At 40.2% G+C, this 25179-nt stretch overlaps 1 protein-coding gene and 1 long non-coding RNA gene across 3 annotated transcripts in view; one reads left to right on the top strand and one right to left on the bottom strand.

Moving 5' to 3' along the window:
* Positions 1-16309, bottom strand: part of RUNX1T1 (RUNX1 partner transcriptional co-repressor 1) — a 112962-nt gene extending 96653 nt beyond the window's left edge. Inside the window, exon 1 of one of the 2 annotated variants that reach the window (XM_035317164.1) lies at positions 15728-16309. Coding sequence is in view for 1 of the 2 variants with exons in the window: in XM_035317165.1 (XP_035173056.1) it covers positions 15728-15755 (28 nt within the window). In the remaining variant the exon portion in view is untranslated. The remainder of the gene's footprint in view (positions 1-15727) is intronic. The other variant, XM_035317165.1, reaches the window with a different exon arrangement.
* On the top strand, positions 16278-20106 carry LOC118161617. The gene is made up of 2 exons (XR_004748101.1): positions 16278-16380; positions 19627-20106. It is a non-coding gene; the product is annotated as an uncharacterized LOC118161617 (long non-coding RNA).
* Positions 20107-25179: the final 5073 nt, after the last annotated feature.

The following is a 25179-nucleotide window of genomic DNA, read 5'->3' on the forward strand; positions in this document are numbered from 1 at the left end:
AGTCATCAGTTCAAAACTTTCAGTTTACTCCAGGCCTTATTCTAACTACTGGAAGTCAATAGTGAATGTCTTCCACCCATATGGCTCATGGTGTCAGTGGCAAAAAAGAACCACAGCACACTCCAGCAACATATTTACACCAGGCAGCTGAAACACAGCTTGCATTCTAGCAAGCAAGGTGGACGAAGATAACTTCCTGCCCATTTGCATTGCTGGTAACCATTCTGTTCAGCTTTTGGAGATGGAAATGCTATAGTAGTAGTAAACTGAAATATATATATTTATATACATATTATATATATATATGTATGTATGTATGTATATATATATATATAAACCTTATGCTTGGAAATAAAAGTGAAGAAAGAAAAAGCACTCAGATGATGGGACTCCAGGCTTTCAGGAAGCAGCAAAGCAGCAGTGGTTGGTCATCTTCTGATGATCTCTGACCCTCCTGGAGGTCCCTGCTCCACCCAAGAACACCACAGCTCTTTATGCAGTGCTGGCTGAACTGTCACAGGTCACAACTGATCTTACTGAGACAACCCAAAGCTGTCACAAATTTATTTTAATCATAACTAATGCAACAGTTAACTAGCATAAACTGCAATGACTTGGTAACTCTTCCACGGGCAGGGAGACAAAAGCCTTAGATAGGCTCATGCTAAGTAGACTCCTCTCTCTTGGAGCCTTTAACACCATTCACCATTGCCCCATTTTAGATACTGGCAGTATGAGGTGAGACTCTCCTAAGTACCCTATCACAAGGCTCTCAGCAATGGCTCATCACGGGTGTCCATCAGACTAATTGTGCTGAAATTCCTGTAAATGTGTTTTCTCGATTGAATACCTATATTCTAGGGGAGATTTGAAGTGAACTACTTGCTGCACACTTTTTTCTCCGGTGTTAACAACTAGTGAACCAGCTGATTAAAACACTTTGATTCTACCACTGCAACAGGAATTTAGATTTTTTAAACCATCCAGTCTACTCTGCCATTTAGCTTTAAATTTCTGAGACTGTACTATCTATAGATAGGGCAGAATTCAACAATTAAAGTAATATGGATCGGATATGCTTGTCTTACTTCTAAACAAGCATAGATTAACAACAAATTTAGGCCAATATATATATATTCTAATATGCATGTTTTTCTGATACCATAATCATCATCTGTGTAGAGTTCTAAAAATGGAGCCAAATCTTTCAGCAGTAAAACAGAGACATGTTTTTTTTGTCCATGTGACAAAACAGAGAGATCCTGCAAACTCTTTGCTTCATGTCATGTGTGAGTATGTGTGTGCCTGTGTCTTTTTTCCTCATCTAATTTCATCTGTGAGAGACTGTCCCTAGAGGACAAGAGAAGAGAGAACCAATTATATCCAGAGGTTGGTTTCTCCAAAATGAAGGCATCTGTTCCATGCCAACGACTTCCACATGGAAGAAAAACAGAACTTTGAAGGCATCTGTGTTCATGGCTGACAGTCACAGATCTTAGGGTCTACTGTAAATGCCCAGTTGCAAACAAGATTTAGTTGCTGCTGTTGTCAGCTGATCTCCTTGCACAGAAGAAAAGGGAGCCTAAACCCTTAGAGAATATCTGGATAAAAATCAGGTATTTTACAGGAACACTGATACCTTTTCCCATCTGAGGGGGGTATTTTTCCTGGTACAATGGATTTGATAGAACTAAATTGCAAAGTCATTTTTAATGAATGCTTTACAAAATATTCTGCTTTAAAATGTTATTCTTTAAATAAGGTACAAGTTCAAGCACAATGTGCTCATTATTTGTTCATATTTCAGGCTGATATTTTGTAAGAGTGATTCAGAAACCAGTATGATTCACCAGCCACATAATCCTGCAGCCCACCTTATTTAGGCAAGTTGTCTCAGTAAAACCAAGAGTACACCTGAGCAGAATCTCTGTTTTCCTCCCAAATGTATATGGTAGAAAAATAACTAGTATGATATTTATTACTCAACTCATGTCACTTCCAACATGAGTGGATACGTTCCAGAAGACGTGTACAGAAATATTACTGGTAGCTCAAACCTGGCTTACAGCATCAGGTGCAATACTTGCAGTGAGACACTCAGCTATGTTGTGTGTCTTCACTGCTAAAATCAAGTAAGTATTAAAGAAGCAGCTCATCTGAAGTAGCAGGACCCTGACTGATTTTCCAAAGCACTGCTCTGAAGCCATTTTGGGACCAAGAATACTGATGGTGCACTTGCAACAAAAAGCACTGAAACCCAAGTGGCCTAAGCAGAAAAAGCATTTACATTCCCTATCCTCCACTCACCAGATAAAAGCAGGTGAATGTTTCTAGAAATATTTCATACCCCCAGTGAGTTTTTGTAGTTTTTCTGTGTAGGACTTCTATGTCAGCAACCTGAAAGAGGACACTACGTGTTAAGGAAATATCCTTAAAAAAAAAAAAAAAAAAAAAAAGGATTCTTTGTTTTGCTGGATTTCACTCTGCAGTCACAGTTCTCAGGCTTTCCAGCCAGATAGCCACACAACTGAGGAAGGACAGCAGGGATTCCTATTCAGTTTTCCTTGCCTGGCACATACCTCAAATTATTATGAAGGCATGCGGTAGCGAACCTGGGGGGACACAGTAGGCCTGACACTTCCTGACCACTTCCAAATTGCCTCCAGGAAGGACAAGAGTTTGGAGCAAGGACAATTAACACAGCCACCTGCTTCCTGTGACCTCCTGGGGAGCAGGCACGGCCACTGATGACTTGCTCTGGCAATGTCACTGAGGTCCTGCCCATCCTTCTCTTCCCAGAGAAGCTACGAGATAATAAAAACAATAGTGGCCAATAATAGCTCTATAGGAGAAGGGGAAATTTAGGTCGGGACTTAAAAAAAAACTCCCCAAGAATTTCATGAGAAGAGGATGGGGCCAATACATCTCAAACCTGTAAGGGAAGTTATACATTAACTCACTCTTAAACTAAAACTACTGTAACTGTTATTTACTGCAACTGTACACTTCTCTGGAAACTTCTGGAGCAGATAACAGCCTTAAACACAGCTTTACAGCTCTTGGATACCTAAACTGAGAAAACCTGCCCCATGGACCCAACAGGAACCTCAGAGGATATTATTACAGAAGGAAAGGGGTTATTCTCTCATTTAAATGGAATTCTTCATCAGGGAAGCCCATCATTTATAATGCAAAGAGAATGACTCACTTTACATTCTGACTTGAGCTAGCCCACTTATCCTTACATAAGCTAATGTCATTAGGGCAGTATCTGGATCTAGTCCCTAAAATCAGTCCAGCAGAGTATTGTTAAGATCACAGAGATGAGATGTGAACACAGAAAGCCTGAAGGTCCAGATCCACAGGCTTGTGTTCAGACAAAAGGCACACCATCTTCAGGAAGAAATGGGCGTACAAATACCATTGAAGAACTGAATGCCAGTACTTTCAATTCAAGGCTCACAAGCCCTGCTAACCCATGGAGTTACATTAATTTGTCATGGCACACAAGAAATGCATGTAACATTCAGAAACCAAGCTATCTATTCACTTGAGTACGATGTTTTCCTTGCTCATCTTCAGTATGCTTTAATACAGGTTGCAGCATGCTTTTCCAGCATTAAGTGGTTTGCCAACAAGCTTTAAAAATAATAAATAGCACAGCCATGCAACAGCTTTTGCTTAATGGTTCCTAGAACTCAGTGACTTCACTCACTAAAACCCTTTCTATAACGTTACCCTTAAATACTTTCAGCAATGTCACCATTAAAATAAAATTTAAAAAAATCATCCTGGCACTACAATCCACTGATAGCACACCCGCAGGTACCATTATCCCTAAACTTGTTGGCAGCTTTCTCTGGCACCACTACGCTTTAATGGCCCTGGCAGCAAACCCCACCTGGATGTCACTGAAAGCACTCCTTTGGAGCACTCTTCCCAAATATCCTTTGCAGTAGTATCATTCAGTCTCCTTTGTTGCATCCTAATCATCTCCTTTTCTGGCAATAGCCCTCACACTCTCTTGTTGTCCAAGCCTGAGCTGGTCTATCACACTACTCTTCTTGAACTAGTCTAACAGGTGTGATTAAATGTTGGGATAAATTTTCAAAGAGGATTTGAGGATAGTATCTTTGCTGCTCAGGTTTGGATGTTCACTTGCCTCCCAGCTTTAAAATTAACTGTATTCCACCCTAATAACACAATGGGACCAAAACAATGGGGAAGCAAAGCGCAGGTACAAAACCCTAGCTAATCTCATGCTTCGTAACAGAGATTGTTAAACCTTAGGTCTATCAAATGCCACACACACATTTACTCAACGTGTCATCTGATTTGTCACGACAGCACAAGACACCAGCATATCCTGATACTGACATTATGAAAGCACAAGAAACAAAAAGCAGAAAATGCATTCCGGAAAATAAACAATAATGGAAAAATGTGGGTGAGTTTTGGGGACTGGATTTTTTCTTTTTTTGCCCAAACTATTTAAAATGACACCAAAGCCACAAACCCAAAGGAGCACCTGTGTGTTCAGATCAGAAATGCAAAAATGAAGCCCGTAGGTTCCCAAATAAAATGAATCACAAGAGAAAATGACTAGTGGTAATGACTACTATTTATGCAAATTTAATATTAACATCCAACAAGGCAGACACACATGAGCCTCCTAGAGCTACAAAAGTAAGTAGTCTTGTGCAATTTGTAGTGGTCACGCAGCCACCTCCCAGATGCCTGTCAAAATTCTTGTTTTTTACTCACTAGCTCAACATGTCTTTTCATAAATGATATATATTTTATTATTTGTCATTGCCTGCCACTGTTTGCAGATTAATTCCACTCCACTAGGTGGAGTCTTATGTCTTTCCAGACAACAACCTAATTTCTGAGAGAACCTATTATCTATGAACTTTGGATGTTACTTTATATAAGCACCACAGTCTACCTGTCTTGACTAACGGAGAGGTGGCAATTATTCAAATGCCAGCTTAAAGAAATCTTGAAATACCACATGAAGATCACACGTTGGCATGCTGCAATATGGGACTGTTCATGAATACTATTACTGTACAGTTCTGTACGACACAGTTGTGGTTTTTTTTTAATCATGACGAAATTCAATCAAGAACACAGAGTAAAAAAAATATCACTTGAATAAGTCACCATATCTCACACATGCCCAACAACTATAGATAAACAAAACTAATTTGCCAAACTTCTTTTAAATTCTCTGTGTGTATTCATAAATATTTTGAATATCTAGGATGCCCTTCCTTTCCAGGCATCCCAAAACACGTTACAGAAAATGAAAGCTAGTATGAAAGGATTTCTTTCTATAGTCACATTTCCATTCACAACCACTGGAGTTAAATATGGCAACTATTCAAAGAAACAGCAAAACTGCATGCAGAATTTTTGGCAAAGAATGAGAACAGAGCACTTTCATGAACGTGCTGAGAAAAATTATATAAGAAAATTTAGATACAGATGCTATATCAAGCTAAAATCTCTGCTAGACTCCACCTCAATCCCTGTGAAAAGAACCACAAAACCCTATGACCAAAGCAAGAAGCACCTTAGTTTAACAACTCATCAGGCAGACAGCATCCCCACTAACACACGCTGACAGAGCATTTGTTTGGTAATATTTGCTAGCAGAAAGCTCCGTGCAGGCACTTAGCACTAACACGGGGCTCCTCAAGGGTCTCACATCCTCGGGTCGGGTCCTGCAGGGCCTGCTTAGCGTGGGTTCTGCTGTTGGCAGATATCACAAGCTATTTAAGGCTACAGACATTTTGCCCTGATCGGCCATGTTTTTTGTAATATTTACTTCTCGTACATATGTCTATAACTATGTATACGTCCCACAGAAGGTGAGGTTTAACAGGGTTAGCTTTGTTGGGGAAAAGGAGGTTTGGAGGAAAGGAAACAACTTTCATGTTTAGAAGACTTGAATCTAGTGACTGTCATAGGATGTAAACACTCTTCTGAGGAGGGAGGCTTTTCGTTATGTTTCAGGAGTGCATAGAGTTTTGGAGAAAATATGTATAAATAATCATCCCTCTGTCATTCAGCATAAATTTATGCACATGTGTGTGAACATAGTTATGTTTGGGAATACAAACTATCAAGTAGACATGCCACAGGCTTCTAGACAACCTTCCACAAGCACTGATCTCACACAAAATCCATTCTATATTTAAATGTAAAGTTTATTGAGTTTTAATTGTTTTTGATCTGTAGACTGCTTTGAGGAAAATCCTCCAAGGTCAATAGCTTACAAATCCAATTGTAAAACCAAACAGAAGCATCAGCAAGGCCCTTTCCCACACAGACACCTGCCAAAGAGCTGAGTTCCTGACTTCTAGATTAGGATTCAACACTAAAGCCCATTTTAATATTAAAAACAGGTAATTCTCTATGTTGCATTAAATATAAAATAAAGAAAGAAATAAAAAAGCTCTTGGTTCATTCTGCACATTTATTCATGTTATGTGCATAGGGCTCTATAGATGTAACAGTGAATTATCACTTCTTCATTAAAATCTTTATCTATAAAATTAACAGACTGCCCCCCTTTTCATTAGATCAGGGTGATGATGTTTTCTGTTTGTTTGCTTGTTTTAAAAAATAATGATATTATTTTGTCTGAAGATGCCTGTGATAGAAAAAATTGTTTTATCAATGCAAGGCTTTCCAGGTTAATAAAACTCACTTGGATTAGCAGCTCAACAGCAGCAAATATTTTTGTAAATGTGCATTCAAGTCTAACTTAATCATTTTATTTTACTGTGGAAAAAGTTACTCAAAAAAAATAGAAGTCAAAATGTTCTTGATAAGACTAAAGTTAGATTTATACATATAACAAGAATGAAATAGGCCAAAGAATGCTCTGTAATGCTCTGAACATCCCTTACTTTCCACAATGTACTCAAGAGTAGGTGACACTGTATTTTTACACTGGGGAAGCAGTCACTCGTCATGTTAAGATACAATTGTAGATTATTAATAAAATTATTTTAAATGTACGAGTTAAATCCTTTTACCAATATCCTGACATTCAGCTATCCGGTGCCATTTTTATAGTCCAAATAGATATGGTCCTAATTGCATAATGCCATTTTATCTGCTGAAGATAAAAGTGCCGATAAACAAAAACGCACATTAGGCAGGAGATTTTTCAGAATAGATTTTTTTTTTTTTTTTTTTTTTTAAATAACCCACTTGCATTAACAAAAGATTGCAATGGCTTCCAAATTATAGGGTGTTATTTTTAGTGGAAGTAGTTCAATATTCATATTGGAGCAGATGTAGCAGTTTAACAAAACAGCTCTTCAAATCCTGCACAAATTGAAAACAGGAAAACTGATTGCATTTTCTCTTATCACTTTCCTTTTCTGAATTGACACTTTTGGCCTTCTGAAAATTTACACATGGCTTTCATCTCAACAGCACCTGCTGATCAAACAGAAACCTAACATTTTCATGAAAATGGTATAAAGGACCAGTTTTCTTTTTACCATCTTAAAGGGCATCAGCAGTCCACTTGATGGCAACAATTGTTGAGTAGATGGCACACTCAGAATACATTTTATATTTTCATTACATTTACTCTTAAAAATGAGTTAAATCACCAGTGGCTCTTTCATATTAGCTCTTTGTCTGCCTTAAATTAATTTCAGTCTCTACCTCTGCCTAACCCTGATGGGTTTCATTTGATGGGTTTCATTCTACAGTCTGATAGATTTTAAAGAACATCTGAAAGACTTCAAAATAATAAAGGATGTTCTATGTTGTGCAACCACTGGGCCTTCTTTATATTTGTGTTTATATCATATAGGTTAACGTATACCATTATGTATACACATGCACATATTGCATTAATACTTTGCTTTTTACAATGCTTATATTGAGGTAAAAATGCATATTTACAGTTCCTCAATATCCTCATTGCATTGAATCCCCTGACCACATACAGCATGCTGAGGATGGAGAAATCCAAAGTGAATGTAGGTATTTTAAAGTTGTTCTTTGTTTGCTTGTGCATCTTCAGAACAGAAGAAGGTCTAGCAGGTGCTTTGGAACTTGAGCATCAAGGCTGGGTTGAGCTGCTGCCATTCATTGACAAACGTGGTGAGCACACAAATAGCACAATCAGTAGTCCTTGGGCTCTTCTTGAAAAAGTTTAAGGTATAAAGTCACGTATATAAAATATGAAACATAAGTACCTTGTTATCTTGTCTGCTTCTGTGTCTCTAAACTCTGAAGTGCAGCAGCAGGTTACAAGGACCATCTTCCTATGCACATAGTTCTAGGTGTAATTAAAGATACTCCTGAAACCTGCTATGTGTCAGCTTCTTAACTGATAGAGCCCTAACCCCTCTGAAGTGCTCTGCTTCCATCCATTACCATTCTGCTTCAGTGATAAGGTATCCTGAAGGCAGAGATGACATACAGTAATATATGTGCCACTCCAGACAGTTGGTTTGTGAATTTCAGTGTTTCATCATGCTCACTGAGGCAATCACAAACCTGAAATGTCAATATGTTCAGTCAATGGAAGTAAAATAATGGGGCTCTATTGTCTTACCCTATCGATCTGCTGCTGTCAACAAGAATACGTGCCCCCCTGGCTTTAAACAAATTTTAATTAGGCTTTTAGTTACCGGATCATATCTATATATTTATCTGCACAAACACTTGACAAAGTGCAACAGCAATATAAATATTTCAAACTTCTGAATATATTTTAAAGCTAATTGCTTGATGTTGCTTTAAGAAATAATTGCTGATAAAGCCATTTGCTAAAACAATATTCACGCTCACGCTTAGCATGCAAGTTGTTTTAATGGTTGGCGAGAACTGAAAAATCATGCACCGTCAAAGTCCAAAGGAAAAAAAGAAGAAAAAAAAGCCACATTTTCTATGCCTGCCATGTTTTGAAAGTTGAGGAGTCCTCAATAAAGCAACCCAGATATTTACACCGTGATTACACACATGGGTGTGACAGCAAGCTCCTGTCAGCATCCTCCCTCTGAGGAAAGCCAGGTGGAGGCATGGTGGGTGTCAGGGAGCAGGAGCCACGCACCAGCCCCAGGGGGCATGGCTCAGCGGCCCCTGGCCTGAGGGGAGGTGAGAGGGTAGCGGTGCTCTGGATGCAGCCTCTACTTTTTTCTCCCTTGCTTTGGGCAGCCACCGGCCCACCTCTGCTCCTAAAACTCTCTGGGACAAGGGCCCTGCCAGAGACCCTGGGACGTGCAGCACAGGGGCTCCCCACCTGAAGGCACCTTGATCCCCACCAAAACAAGGCCCCCTTGATGTCCTTCAGCCTACGTCCTGGGTGGTCGAAGATAGGCGCATCCAGCCAGGAGTGCTGCCCAGCCCCATTTTGGCCAAGCAGCCACCACAACCCCCTTGGCCTGGCAGTAGAGCCCCAACAGCAGCCCCACCTGGCTGCAGGTCACTGTCACCCACCCAAGGATGAATGATAAACCAGAGCAGGTCCTTCAGCCAGCAGCTGAGATATTGAGAAAACATAAGTGTGTGATTTATATTTACTGGATTCATCATAACTCTGTGTTATCATGAGATAATGAGAAGGGAGAAACAGCCTGGCCTGCCAAACAAGGGCATAGCCAACCAGCAGAGCCACTGTACAAAAACAGTGTTAGCTGCTAAACTAACTCTTCACTTTCAGATTTTAAAGTTGTAAATGTTCCCCCCTAAGAATCGACATTTATTAGTTAAGGGAATGCATATCCCTTACACGTCTGTGGAAAAGCAACATGAAGGCTGCTATGAGGACAATGACAGCACACTGGAGTGAAACAAGCATTGTTCAGTGCAGAACTCCTTCCAAAATCACTCGGCCAAGATAGCAGTTTTTCCACAAGAAAAGAAATAAAGGGAATTTGACGCATAATACAAAGTGAAAACCAGAACCTAGGTGGGGGAAGGGTGTGTGTGTGAAAATCATGTCACTGCAATGAATGTCAGATAAAAAGGGGTCTGTCACAAATCCTCCACTAATCCAATAATGCGAAAACCTCTTGGTATCACTGAGACATAGCACAAGGTAATTTTTTTATTCTTCATAAACCACTCTATAAACTTAGCCTTAGAAAGACAGCAATTTAGTAAATTTTCATATCATAAAGCCAGGAATTGGATTTTCCGTTAAAGGTAAAATGATTTTTATATGTAAAATTTACTACAAGCATTCCTCAGCCAGTATTTTTACCCGTAAGAATGGACAGTTTTTGCTCAACTTCCTCCAGTTGTCAGTTGTGTGACAACCATATTTAGAGGTAATCAGACAGGTCATATTACAAAAGTTAGTCAGCTTACGTGAAACCTTAGCCCTTACACTTAATGGTATGTCCGAAGCATTTCCAAAGAAAAGTGACTTAGATTAATCCAACCTGCAAAGTACCACAGAGCTTTCTCTATGCATGTATTCTTTCAAAATATTGTGTACAAATGAGAGATTGCTCTTTTTATTTTAAAGACGTTAAGGATTTTTTTTTTCCTCAAGATATATATATATACACATATATATGCCATGAACTAATTTAGGATGCATCAAATTCTCATCTTCCTGAGCCACAATATGTGTCTTATATCTATGTTGGCCATCCCACCAGGCAATTTTACTACTGGAGTCACAATTCTCTGAAGAAAAACTAATTCAGGATCCTTTCTAATGTAAACAGTTTGCTGTAAAAACACTCACTTTTAAAAATAAAGCAATGTGTGGTAATAAAATAAATACAATCAGACTACAAATGTGTAACAGAAGTGGCATTCCATAAGCACAGCTGTCTCAAAGTCCAAGCTGCAGGCTAGAAATCTTAATTTCAACTGACTCTCTCTTAATAGTGGGTTACCTTCCCATAAAGCGTAAAGTCCATCTGCCCCAGGCAGATAAGTTTTGAAGCATTAAAATAGATAAAAATCTAACATTTTCTTTCTTGCATTGAATATGTGAATTCTAGTGTGCTATAATGTGAGAATTCCAACATATGACCATTATGGCATAATATCTCATAGCTCAGCTTGTCATTACTTCACTTGTAATTCTTATGTTAATTATGTTCATAATTACTATAAACAGATGTGGTAGAAATTCATGTGACCTTTTACTGCAGAATGCATTTCTCACTCTTTCCACTTTGTTTTAGCAATATGATATTAAACAAGAGGAAAGTATTTCTGACACACTCTGCGTGCACGTGTGTACATATTTAACATGAAACCATTTCTACCCCATATATTTCAGCCAAAGGACCACCTATGTGCCAGTACATTGACATGAAAATGACGGTAACTGAGAAGTCTACCCTGAAACATACCCCTAAAACACTGGGCTTAAAGTGAACCTTCTTGGCTAAACCTAGATAAAGCCACAATTGAAGCCTAGGACATAAATGGAGTGCTGCATTTTTATTCAGCACCTTTGTTAATGCAGCAGTATCCTGCTTTACAAGTACATGACAGCCATACAGCAATTTATTTTACTCACAGCCCAACCATCACCGTCTGTACACAAAACACATTTACAATAAAATCACTATGGATTTCATTAAGAGAAAGCCTACTCGAATTTCATTTCTTTGGACCTAATCTATAATTAGTGTGGACAGACAGGTGCAAGCCCTTCTCCTCTACAGATGGCTACTGGAAATGGTGCAAAATAGCTCCTTCTGTTTAAACAACACACAGATAACCTGCTCTGCTCTTATCACTTACAATTACCTCCATTATACTGAACTAATGTTTACTTTAATAAAATGTCCACTGTTCTCTAAACGTTATTTGGAAACTTTCATATCAATGGCAGGAGGAAAAAAAAAAAAAAAAAAAAAAAAAAAAAAAAGGAAGTTGGAAGTCAATGTCTTTCAGATGAAAATATTTTGAAGAAAAAAATAAAAAGTCTTTTGAAAAGGCAGGATATTTTGACTTTGATTTTTACATCTGCTGATCATTTTTCTTTACCCATGAAACCGCAGAATATACCACTTCCTGATGTATTTATGCTACCATTTATTAAGCTAATCAAGTTTACAGTAAACAAGAACAAAACTGCAATTTTAAAGCAGCTCTATGAAGAAGTAACATTTATGTGGAAAAGCAAGACCCTTTCCATTAAAAGTTCAACATTTAACTCTTTTAGATCTTTCACGTGAAAGAAGGTGAAAGAAATGAAATCTGGAAGCCTATGTTTTGAGGATTTATGCTCTCAGTCCTTACGCTAAATTCAGCATCAGTATAAACTTTTATAAATATTCTAGGTTGCTATTAAAGGTTATATGAAAATCATCAGGCTGCTACTAAGTACATGGCTCAAAGTTTTTAAATTTATTCTGATTTTTTTTTTTTTTTTTTTGCAGTTCTTCAGACAAACCATGAGAAATAACCTCTTCACAACACCAACTTCAGCTGATAAGGCTTCTTGATCTCTGCATGACAACTTAAGTTTCTGCAGAACAAAGAACATGATCTCGCCCCCAATCTAACAAATCTGAAGCTCCTGCAATAGCAACATACTAATATCCTTATTCAATTAGCTAAAGATTTAACAGTAATGGACTGTGGCAAGTGGATTTGAAAGATGAAAATGACAATTGTAAGCCCTTTCTCTGCAAATACTGCAGATGCCTATTTCATCCAAAGTGTCTGGCAAGGAGAGGTTTGCAGGCTGCACGGTACATCAATGAAGTGAGCTTCGCATTCAATGCCTGTCGTCTGAAGTTTGTTTCAGAGAAGTGAGAAACAGGATTTGACAGGGAAGAATGTCCTGAACTGACTAGCCACTGGCCAGCACTCCAGGTGGAGCTATTTTTCTCCCCTTTATTCTATAAACAATACCTCTAGAATAAAACTCCATGTGCGCGCAGGCATACATAGTGTTAAGCATATACAGATGAGATGCCGTGTGATGTTTTACTGGTCCATTATTTAGGCAAGAAACGAGTTAACGTTAAGGTGGTCAGAAATGGTAGAAGGCAATGTTTTACTTGAAAAGATTTTGGAAACTATTTAAAAGCTCAAAGCCTTTGAAGAAAAACAACTCGTGCAGCAGTTGCCAGGAAGCAGTGACCTAACACTGCTGTCTGCATTCCATTACAAACAGAATGGTTCTTGTCTCCTCCAGCCCGCTCCCACCGTCCTGCGACGCAGGGCCGACGTCTTGCCACTATCTCTCCTATGCCTGGCCTGGCTTCAGCTCATCGGAGCATCTACAGGCTTACGGGTAGGGTGGGTTTTTTGTGGGGCTCGGGGTTTTTCTTCACACTGGTGCGTGATTTGAGATTTCCATGACAGAAAGGAAAAGTGACGCAGAAATTGAAACTAGCAGCAATTACACTATGAGTTCAGATATGATGTAGCTGACCTGCAAAAAGTTGTCAGTTATCAAATACACCACAGCCTCCTAACTGAAAACCTTGACAGCGAGTCTGTGGTGTATCTCACGACTAATGAAGCCTTTGCCAACTTTGTGTTTTCATGGACTGCACGGTTATGAATAAGCCATATTCAGATCCCTTTCCTACTACTTTGTCGATTGAAGGGGAGCCCCAGAAACACCTACTGCTAAAACCAGACCGTGTAAACAAGGTAGACCAACTTTCTTAGCATTTAGCTGAGCTGAAGGAAATTCCCTGATCATATTGGATTTCCTAAGGAAATCAGCCCAGAATAAACTGAATGAGGTTTTCAGACTTCCCATGGAAAGGTCAAGCATCAGCTTTAACAACCATTAGAAACCAGTTTCAATCTGCTCAGTTGCCCAGATTCACTGAAACTGTTATCAGAAAAGCAGAGCAGAAAACCTGGACAATAGAATTCAAATCTAACAACGCCTTTCATGTCTTGCCTCAAACCACACTTAACAAAGTTGCTTATTTAAACTTCCCATCGCATCTGTCAGGATGCAGAAACAGAGGAAATGTAAGGCTACAAGGGTATAATTAAATAAATTATATTCACCCTTAGCCCCACCATACTGTGTTTACAAATACAATAATTATGTTTCTAGCTATATGTCAAAAGAAAATATTTTCTGAGTCCTTCAAAAAGCATGCGAGTATTACTCTAAGTAGAAAATAAGTCAAAACAGATTAGTAGACCAAAAATGGGGAAGGGAAAAAAATAATAATAATAAAATCCTGCTTTGGTCAGCAACTCAGACCACCATCAGGGGATAAATCAATTTGCAGCAGCTGTGGACAGCCATTTAAGTCTGGGGCCTGAACAGATTAATTAGGGGAAGCGATGTTAAAAGTTAAAGGGGTCAGAGTTACATTAAGCCCAGGAACATTTGCCGGAGCAAGCCCTCGGCTGTGCCCTCCCGAGCCTCCGAAGGGTCGGTCCCTTTGGGCAGTCGGGGGCTGGACGGACAACGCTGGCTGTGCTGGGGCGGCCGGCACGGCGCTGTCTGCGGCTTTAGGGGTGCGCAGCCACCTTCGCCCCGTGCCATGCCTGCCACCGAGGGCGACCTGCCGTCCTCTTTGCTCTGCGGAGGCCACCTCGGGGACAAGGCGTGCCGCACAGCCGGGGCGCACCGAGGCGCTTCCAGCCCTGCCGCGGGCGGCAGCGGCAAAGTTGAGCGGCTCTTGTTAGGACGGGTTTTGCTTTCTGAGGCTCTGCGGATCGCAGCCCGAGCAGAAGGGGCAGCCCCTGCCAGCTCCCCGCCAGCAGCAGGCTCCAAGAGACGCCGCCACCCGGGCGGGCAGCGCCTGCCGCGGCCCCGGGCACCGCCGGCTGCTGGAGTGGATAAAGGCGGCGCCGAGCTCCCGGCTGCGGCAGCCCCGGCTCCATCTCCCCCTCGTCCCGCTGCCTACTTTCAGTTTCTCTCTAACTCTCTGCAGGAGCAAAGGGCAGTGACAACCCGACCGCTTCTGCTTGCGTACAAGTCACACTCGGGTGCCCCGGCTAAGGTCGCAAGTCCCTTCCCTCCGCTAGCCCCGGTGCGCCTAGCCTCCTAACTTTGGCATTAACAAAAGGGTTCCAAGTCGCCCCAAAGTCCCAGGCTCGTCTGCGTGGCCCGGAGGATGGTTTTCATCCTTCAGCCCCCCTTATCGATGGTGTTTTACGAAGGTACATAATCAGACCCTCCAGCTCAGACAGAGGAGATGCCACATTCACATTGTATTGCAGTTTTGGAAATGCAGTCCCTAATGCTGCCCTGTTGTTTGGGGAAGCGAGGTAACTTGCAAAAATCGCTGTGCAATTAAAGGCGGCGTGCATAGCTCGAAATATTTCTTGCAAAATAGCCTGAAGTGATGTTGCCAGTGCTACATAATCCCGTGATTAGAATGGAACAACAGCAAAACCCCACCAGAAATATTTCAGGCACTCCAGTTCACATTGGCTAGTTCGGTGATCTGGCGAGAGGGGAGGCAGGAAAAAAAATAATAAAGGAAAAAAGACGAGTCCTAAATCGAGACAGAAACCCTACGCTGCGTGCTTCGGAGGGCTGTTTTCTTGCAGGAGAGGGTGCTTCGCTTCCTGGGCTTTTGAGAGATCCAGGGTGCGAGGTGGAGAGCGGGGGGACAGCGGGTGGGAAGCTGCATGCAGAGCTAGCCGTGCCCAGCCCGGCGGCAGCCCCGGCCCGCCCGGGTTAGTCACAGCCCCGAGCAGCCCTAGGGGCAAGGAGAAAGGGGAGGAAAAGTGGGGTTCGGGTGTCTTCCCCCCCAACCCCGGCCCCGCGCCCCGTACTCACACTGCAGAGGACCGGAGATTCCCACCATTCGCCACGGGCTGCGAGCTGCAAATAAAAGTTCCCGTCCTGCTCGGGGGAGAGCCGGCAGCCCCGGCTGCTGGAGGGGCGAGGGGGTGGGAAAGGGGAGAGCAGCGCGGCGCGGCTTCCCTGCCCAGTCCAGATGATCCACGTCCACAAAAGTCAAAACGAGCTGAGGAGAAACTCCAGCTGCTCTTCCCCCCTCCTCTCTCTCTCTCCCTCTCGCTTTCTCTCTCTAGTTTTTTTTTTTTTTTTTTTTTTTTTTAAAGGAGGATCAGCTCGAGAGAGAGCCTACTGGTTCCAAGGGAAAGCACGAGAACCAAAAAATCAAGTCTCCAAGCCGCGATAGCGAACGCCCGGGTCCTTCTCCTCCTCCTCTTCCTCCTCCTCCTCCTCCGCAGCCAGCCGTGATGTGGAGCGCAGGGAGCGGCCGCTGTCAGTGGCGGGGGCTCTGCCTGGCCCCGGGCAGCCGACGCATAGCTCTGCCCCGGGCGGTGCCGAACCGGTGCCGTGCCGAGCCGAGCCGAGCCGTGCCGTGCCGAGCCGAGGATGCTCCGCGCCCGGCTCCCCCGCTAACAGGCACCTCGCGAGGCAGGCAGCATACTGCCGGCAGCCGGCCCGGCCCCGCTACCCAGGTGCAGGGGGGGAGGGCTTAAAGCAGTGGGAGGTGATAGAGGTAGGAGACATCTGTGTCGTGAGGAGGTTAGTGGGGGTCAAGTATATGTTAACAATAGGCGAGCGCGGTCCCTCTCGGGCAGCCTGCCTGCTCTTTCTTTCTCTCGCTCGCTTTTACCGGATGGACATCTAACTTGCTCCCTAATGATGCCTCCCCGGCTTTAAGAGTCCAGACTGCCCTGCAGTAACCCAAGACAAACACTTTCTCTAGCCATCTGGAGAGCTCCTGGCTGCTCTGCCTGTGTCTCATCACTGTGTGAAGAGACAGCAGCGCTAGAAATCAAGCCACTCTCAGATCTACTCTCTAATCCCCTTCTGTTAGCTGATTTCCAGTCAGACTGTTTGCTTTCGCATTAGATAATAGCCTTAGAGAAAACAATTATCATTTTCTTTTTCCCTTTGTTTTTCGTTCTTTATAAAGTACAGTATTGAGGAAGGCCTTCCTCTCTCTCTCTCTCTCCCTCTCTCTCTCTTTTTAAAAGAAATTTATAGTCTTTCATGGCTTGCAGAACCCAGATGCAATTTCACACTTTCCTGGAAGGGGATTCTGGACTCTTCTAAACGCAGAAATGTGATCACAACTGCAGTGGAAATTAATTACTATCATCTACAATTAATAGAAGCGTGCTACCATTTGACTTTGTGTTTCATTACATAATCATTTCAGCAGGCATCCATATATTTTCCGATTCATCAGTTATTCCCTTCCATGTCTCTCAGAGAATATTATTGTCAGTGATGCAACCTATGGTGAACTGGTACTTTTGCTGTCATGTTGACACTATATAAAGAAGGCATCTCCGTGGAAAAGCACATCAACTTCATATAGAGAGGAAAAATGTGTGTGTTTTTTTCAGGGTGCAGATAATTGATTGGATCTGTCAGAACTGCCTGGGCATTTAGCTTTTTTTTTTTCTTTTTTCTTTTTCTTTTTCTTTTTTTTTAATGGCAAATGTTAGGTAAAAGCATTAGCGTATAATAAACTTCTCATCAGCCTCCTTTGTTTATTGCTGTATGTACACGTGCACACACACACTCACATATGCTATAGGTCTGATCTTGCAAATTTGCAAATACCTAATTTTAAGCACTTAAATAGACCTATTGAATGCAAAGTAACTTTGCATGCATTTACGACAGGCCACATACATGTTCCTGGAAAGGACATTTGTGAGCATCATTTATCCACCTCTGTGACGGGCTTTTAAAATTTGGTTGACTCGGAAAATATGTTTAAAATAAGTTTTATGATCTGGATAAATCTACCTTTTCTTTCTACAGATATCTGTCTACACAGAACTCTAATGAACAGATTGGCATAGCATAATAAGGGGTCAAGTTTACCTTGAAGTAAATTCAGCTCAGCGGAGCATAAATCGGGACATGTTTTGTTCTACAGTGATTTCAATTTACAAAAATGGTGAGAAGACACAAGCCTGGCATTGATTTCTGATTTAGAAGCTAACTGTCTTACAGAGGTCTATTTCAAGGCCAAAATAATTGGACAATCTTTAAAAAGTGTTTTCAAATATGTTAAAATAATCTAAAAACATCACCTTTTCCAAGACTGCCTTTGTGTGCTGCAGATCTAGAAACTTTAGTTGAGCCTGCAGATCTCTGTGGTATGATAACTTCATCCCCATTGTTGAATATGTAAGCTGAAAAATTAATAAAAGATTTGCCAATGGTCACGGAAAATGTTTTGTTGAAGTGTCAGGGACTGAATACTGAGTCCTGATTCTTAGCATAAAGAAAAGTAAAGGGAAAAAAAAAAAAAGCACTTACCTCTGGCTTGTACCTTTAGTCTGAAAGATCAATTGACTTTCTAGGTATTATCTTCCAAAAATAGGGAAGGAACGTCAATTAGAAACTCTGGAAACTCAAGTTTGAGTTATCAGCTATAAAACATCCACTTATAAATTGACTAAAGTTTACATACTTTTGTTTTCTCTTTCCATAATGAGAATAATACAGAAATCACCTTTTAAAACACCAGCCCTGACTGGTATGGCACAGCATTTCCCATTGTGCCAAGTAAGGACAAAGCCTGCTCAGATAGCAAAGTGTAGCAGAGAGCAGTAAATACAGACTCCCTCATGGTAACTATACTTCCCCCAGACATGCTGGGAGAATAAATTGACACGATTCCTAAATCCTGAAAGATCGTAACTGTCAAATATTGTCATTATATTCCAAAGCTGATGACTGAAGCCTGGCTTATTGCAAACTTCTCTTACCCATACCTTTTTCTTCTCTCTATTTATTTCCTGGAGAAAGTAGATATGTTTTAGTGAAAAAGGAAAAATAAACATGTTCTTTGAAAGATGAATTCATGTTTCAGGAAGAAAAAAAAATGCAGCCTCACAGTAGACCTCACAAATACTTGGTAACTTTACACCCTGCAGATTTTTTCTGCAGACTGTAGCTGCCATGTCTGATTTGACATATGAAGGATTTACACTGTGTATCGCTGTGTGACATTGTGTGAGAGAAAGGCTGGTAAAAGTATAGTTGCACATGGAAGTCAGAAATATCCTGCTAGGCTGTCCAAATCTGACTGTATTTTGATTGTACATAGACGGATCAAATGTTCAGAGCTGAAACATGGCTTGCTCTTTGCTGTGAATAATTATATTATGGGCAGTCATCTGCACTGAAATTCTTGGAACAGAATTTCTATATCAACTCACCTCACCGCTGTTTAAAAATAGAGACAAGTATGTCCCTCCTAATTGTCACTGCCTTGCAACTCCAAGTGTCAAACATTGTCACACGTCCCCATCCAGAATCTGCTCACTTTTCCACTCAAACTGTGCAGACTTGAAGTCCACGCCTATTTTGCCAACGATGTCTTTCTATTAAAGCGACTTCCATTCCTGAAAGACTCATTTTCGTCTTCCGGGAAGCACACGAGAAGCTCCCTCTTTGTTTTGTTTGGGGCTGGATTGGGCCTTAGCGTACATACAGCGGCTGGATTGTGGCTGCTGCAGCCCTCATTCAACAAGCACTCATTTTGACTGAGTGGCACAATAAACGTTCATATAAAATTAAATAGTCAGATACAATGATAAGCTGGATCTCTGACAGCTTTAATTTATAAGCCTTCCCCTTACCCGTGCCTTTCCCTTGAATTTACAAGTATATTTTACATGTTAGCATGGACCACGCTTTGTTTTCATCTCCTGCTGGTTGCGCACCTTTTGCAGGTTGCACGCTCCAGAGGGCTGCAGTGGGAAGGAGGCAGCTGCACAATGAGCATCAATGTTAATGGATACTTTCTTTGGAAAATCCTTCATGGTTTGGCCAGGGTACAGGCTAAATCCTGCCTTTACCCTGTGCATCAGGACAAGCGTTTGATAAGAGGAACAGAAAACGTGCAGCAGCAGGATAGATCCACCCTTTAGTATGCAAAGCATGTCCACTAGGTGATGTACATGCTGCAAGAGCTGCCATATCACCTGCTTGTCTCCCTTCATGCTATTGTTTGCCCTCTGCTTTTGGTCGTGATGAAAATGTATTAAGTTCCTTCCAAATCAAAAGAAAGAGGCTATCTACTTTCAGGAGTTTGCAAGCTCCGCGCTGATGTATATTTTGATGTCTTCTCCTTGTCTAATGTGATAGATTTTAGCCTTGTTTCATGTATATTTATTTGGGGAATTCCTTAATTAAATTATATGCTAAGGACATTTTTTTTGCATTCTTCTTTGCCTTTTGACATTGTCAGAACTCCTAAAAACCCTTTACTGTCATGCCATATTGAAGTACTTTACACAAGTATATATGCACTGTGACAGAGAAAGAAAAGCTGGGTTATTTTGGATCACGTAAGCAAAGATCACATAAGCAAAATTTATATATTGACGGTCATTTGCAGGAATGCCAGCTTTGTCACAACAGTCACTTATTTTCAGGGAAATATGGCTTCTTATTAAAAAAAAATCTTTTCACAAGAAAAAAATCTACTGGTTAAATATAACAGCATCAAGAAAAAGAGGGAGAAAAGTGTTTTGAAAACTTTCACAGACACAAAAATCTTATCTTGTCTTAATCTGTTTCATATGATTTATTTATACAAATAAATATATGTTAAATATTTATTGCATGAATATTTAATCTTAAATGTATTTTAAAATAGAAAATATTTATTTTTAGTGCTGAGATTTTTTTTTTTCTCTGCTGAAAACAAAATGATAAGTTGTATTGGAATAATGCAGGCTCAGAGCTTCATCTGTAACAAATGCAAAAACACCAAAATGAAAAGAAAGAATTCCATTTTCCATCAGTGCCAAAGAGCAGGAAACATTTTACTGTTGAGGTTCCTGGAAGCAATCAGTGCTGTATTAACTGCCATGCAGCACACGCACACACTCACACAGGGTACCTCACCAAACCAGGAAAAACATTACCCTAACGCACATGCATCCAGTTCCTTAACTTCCCACCTGCTGGGCAGCCACCTGCAATAAGTAATTGTGGTCTGTTATCAGACAGGAATAAAATAAGCAGCCACAAAGCTGTTTACCTATACACCACGAGAAGTCCCCCAAAAGCTGAGCTGTAGGCAGGGTTGCTTGTGCAACCTCCAAAGGCCAACACGTTCCCTGAATATACCTACTGTTTAACAGCAAGCATCTGCAACATATATAATGGTGAGCATGAATAAAATAAAGTAATGGATCCAAAGTGCAGGAGCTGATCCAGATCTCCTTCTGTGCATACACAGCTCCTCAGTGATAGGTCTCCTAAAAAGTCCAGTGGCAGAAGGGTAAGAACATAATTCTCTTACCTTTTCCACTGACGTTGACAGGACATTATTCCACTTACACATTAACTTAAATTGGGAATATAACTATTTTCCTGCTGGCTACAACTAACAAATATACTGACAAGGCTGCTGGATCGAAGATCTGGCTCATTCAGATTTCATGAAGTGAAGTCCTCTTTTGGGATAGCAGATCTCCAAATCTCCAACAGCAAATGAAACCAAAATGGACTAGTTGGGAACTCTATTAATATAGTGACCTCAGGATGATGCAACTGAAATCATGTTTTCTATCCCCCCACAACTACTGTTTATATTTACATCAAGCGAAATTAAACAAATACATATTTTAAAGCCTACACCTGGGAAATAATAAAAAAAGGACTGTTCTTGAAGGTTGTTTTTGTTATAGTGATTACTTCAAAATGCATGTGACTTTTTTAAATCTGGAAAACTGTGTCAGAGATCCATAAATAATACTTTAGAATATGCTTAGATAAACTATTCTAGTTTCCTTTACATTGTATTTACAATTATGTACATACCTACATGTTTTGACTATTTATATGCTCACAATTGAATTTATACTTTGTCTTGCCTTTGTGATTATTTTATAATCCACAAGATAATAATTTAAAAATCAAGGTTTAACTACAGTGTAGTGCACCACTTAAGCTGGGGAATATATATATATATATATATATATATATATATATATATATTAACATAAAGTAGGTATTTTATTTTACTAAAATAAAATAAGTGTCTTAGCAAACAAAGATGATACTTCAAAGTTTCACGCTGCTGTGGAAAAAACTCAGCTAGATAATCGATTCTGATATTACTTCACTTGTTGGACTCTATTTAAAGCCTGGTTTATTTTTAGAAAGATACTGATGAAATCTAGTTTGCTCAGGAATAGTTATTTGCAGATCAATAGCAACTTAAAATGTTGTCTCAGATGCACATCATTATAGGGAAGATGCTTTGATACATCAGTCACTTATTACATCTGCTCTCAGACAAACAGGAAAAGTAGCAGTACTGAAAAAAATAGTCTTATAGAAGACAGGAGCCATTTTTCCCCTTTCACTAACAAAGGCTTTTTTTAAAAATAAAATAAAATAAAATAAAAATAAAGATGAAAGTTAAAAGGATATTGGAAATAAATAAACCATAATGCAGAGAGGGCAAAATACAGTGTGAAAATTACAGTTTATAGAACAAAAAAGAAATAAGCTTGACACTTTTAACTCTATATAGTGCAATTCAAAAATTTACATTTTAAAGGGGAAGTAATAAAAATGCTGGCTGTGAATGAATCTGCCTAAGAAAACCCAAGTTGTATGGTTAAAAAAATAAAGAGCTAAATTCAGCCACCTTTAACTGAACAGAGTAGCAAGCAGTTCTGATGTGTTCTCTGTCAGCTCATTGGAACTTTCCTTGAAATAAGGTGCTGCTGCATGTGTCAAAATCTCATCCAAAGTGCCATTATAATTTATTGCCCGTCTACAGAAACAACCTGATTCTGTCTCACTGAAATAACTGACGTGTTTGGCCACTGATTTCCTAGAAAAGGATCATAACTAGAACGCTCACAGACCTTATTGCTAAAAATACTCTCCTTTTCAAATCACATGTTTTTAGCTCAAACTTCTTCCCTTCTACACAATTACTTGCCTTTTAACCATGGGCAAAATGTAAACAGTATGTATTTGATAGTTGCATTCTACATAACAGAAACCAAGTAAATCAAATTTAGAAGGCCTTTTAAAAAAGCTCAGAAGTAGAAACTATCTTTAGACTACAAGACAAAAAGATGTGAAAACATGTAAAGGACTAATTTGCCTTATTTGACTTGCATTTGTCTTGCACAGCTTATTAACTGTGTCTCCAAGCCATCCACGAGATCCAAGAAGATGAGACTACTGAGCCACTCTCATCACCGTCAGGACGTGGTGCTGCCAAAGATGCCCCTGCCACATTGCAAGCAGCTTGAGGAACTTGACATACAAGCCTTTTGGAAAGTTCCATAGCAGAAATGCATGGTTTCTGACTAAATATTTACATTTCTGATATCACTCTGGCATCTGAGTGGGAAAGGGTAACAATATCTGCATTTTAGAGAAGTACACAAGTGGAGGTTGGCTCTTGGTCTCGTAAATGTGAGATTTCCTGTGCCAGCAGCTGAAGAGAGAAGTTACAGCAGGTTGTGCTCTTCAGTTCTGATGCAGAAAATCTGCAAGGGAAAGAAAGAAAAAAAAAAGTTCAGATTTTAAATTAGAGGTGGTGAATTCTTTTATTTGTGTTTGGTGATACAGCTTGATGTTGGGGTTGCCCCAGATCTGAACCTAGATAATGTGTTCTCCTTGCTGCTCTCATAACTGTTTTAAGTTAAAACAAGCTAAAGGCATCAGTCCCATTCTCTGAGTGATGGAGGCTGGATGTGGTGTTTTGGAGGTTGCTCCACATCACAAGTGTTATTGAATTAGTCTTCACAGGAATTGCATATCTCACATAGTATCAAGCTCAATATATATTATATATACACACACACTTGCTTTTCTATGGTCCACTGACTTGTAGAATGAGTGGGACACAGGATACACCACAACTTTAAAAAGTTAGCTAGATAGATAGATAGACAGACAGACACAAAAAGGCAAAACCCCAACCAAACAACCAGAATTTTTCCTCTTCCATACCCTGCTTTAGCTATTCTTTCCCAAAGTCTCCTAAGGAATGTTGTATATGAGAGCTCTCTGGATTCTATGTTTCTTTTGTTTCTTCGTTATCAAGAGATTTATGATTTTACTCCATGGTTCTGGAGCTACTTGCTTGGAACTAATATACAATATTCCGTGTCACTGCACTGCATATGGGTAAATATCAGTGTCTGTAATGTATCTTTTGTAATAACTTAATTACAATTCTGAGAGATGAGATACAGGAAACTTGAATTGAGTTGCTAATTAGAGACAATTAATCTCAGACTTCACAGACCTCTCTGCCTACTGAAACAATGGATGACCGGGAAGGTGGTCAGTTGCTGAGAAATAAGTGTGCTAGCACTGTTAGATCACTGCAAATACATTACCAATTTTGTATAAGCCATATACAACTGTCCGGTTTCTTCAGTGATGTGAATTGTCAAAAAGACACCAGTGTACCCTGTGGCCTCAACAACCACTTCTAGTGACAAACTGATCTCCATAAGTTTCCAACCTATTTTACAGTAGGGGAATATGTCTTTATTTCCAAGGCATGAATGATCTCTACAGTCTAAACAGTACTTTATTAATAACACGGGTATCATGAGGTTGTCATTAGACATTATCAAGACCAAGAATATACTGTATTGTTCTTTTGTGTGTCCATATGTTTTCTCAATATTCTCCCTCTATTGGATTGTGTTTGGTTTTGGCATCTGAAAGCTATCTGGAACAATATGCTACAGGTTTCCAATCATGTCCATGTAATTGGAGTAGCACCATACCAAGACCATAGCTGCTGGCATCTGCTGAAACAGCTGTAGACTTAGAAACATCACAAAATGCCAGAACTGAGGATGTAGTCACTACAGTCTTTAAACCCTCAAAATCACATTCCTGTTCTTTATCCCATTTCTTTCCAGTGTCTGTTCGAAGCAGTTTATAAAAGAGATTGGCCTTTTTAATGAGAGGTTAAGTATGAATTTGCTTCAGATTTTATCATGCTGATGAGCTATGCTAGTTCTGATGTATTTTTATATGGTGGTATTTCAAATATAGCCTTGATTTTTTCCTGCCTCCATTTTATTCTATGTCAGTCACATACACTGACACGGACTGCCATAGCCTGTATTTTCCTGTTTCTATCAAGCAACTTCAATCACCTTCCAAACCTGTGTTAATGTTTCAAATGTTTCTCTAACTCTCAGTAAACTACAATTATAATGTGTTCCCTCTAAAGCTTATACAAACTTTTTTTGGAATCATTCAGAGGTATCCATAATGCC

This window comes from Oxyura jamaicensis, chromosome 2, assembly GCF_011077185.1.
Source record: "Oxyura jamaicensis isolate SHBP4307 breed ruddy duck chromosome 2, BPBGC_Ojam_1.0, whole genome shotgun sequence".
NCBI lineage: Eukaryota > Metazoa > Chordata > Aves > Anseriformes > Anatidae > Oxyura > Oxyura jamaicensis.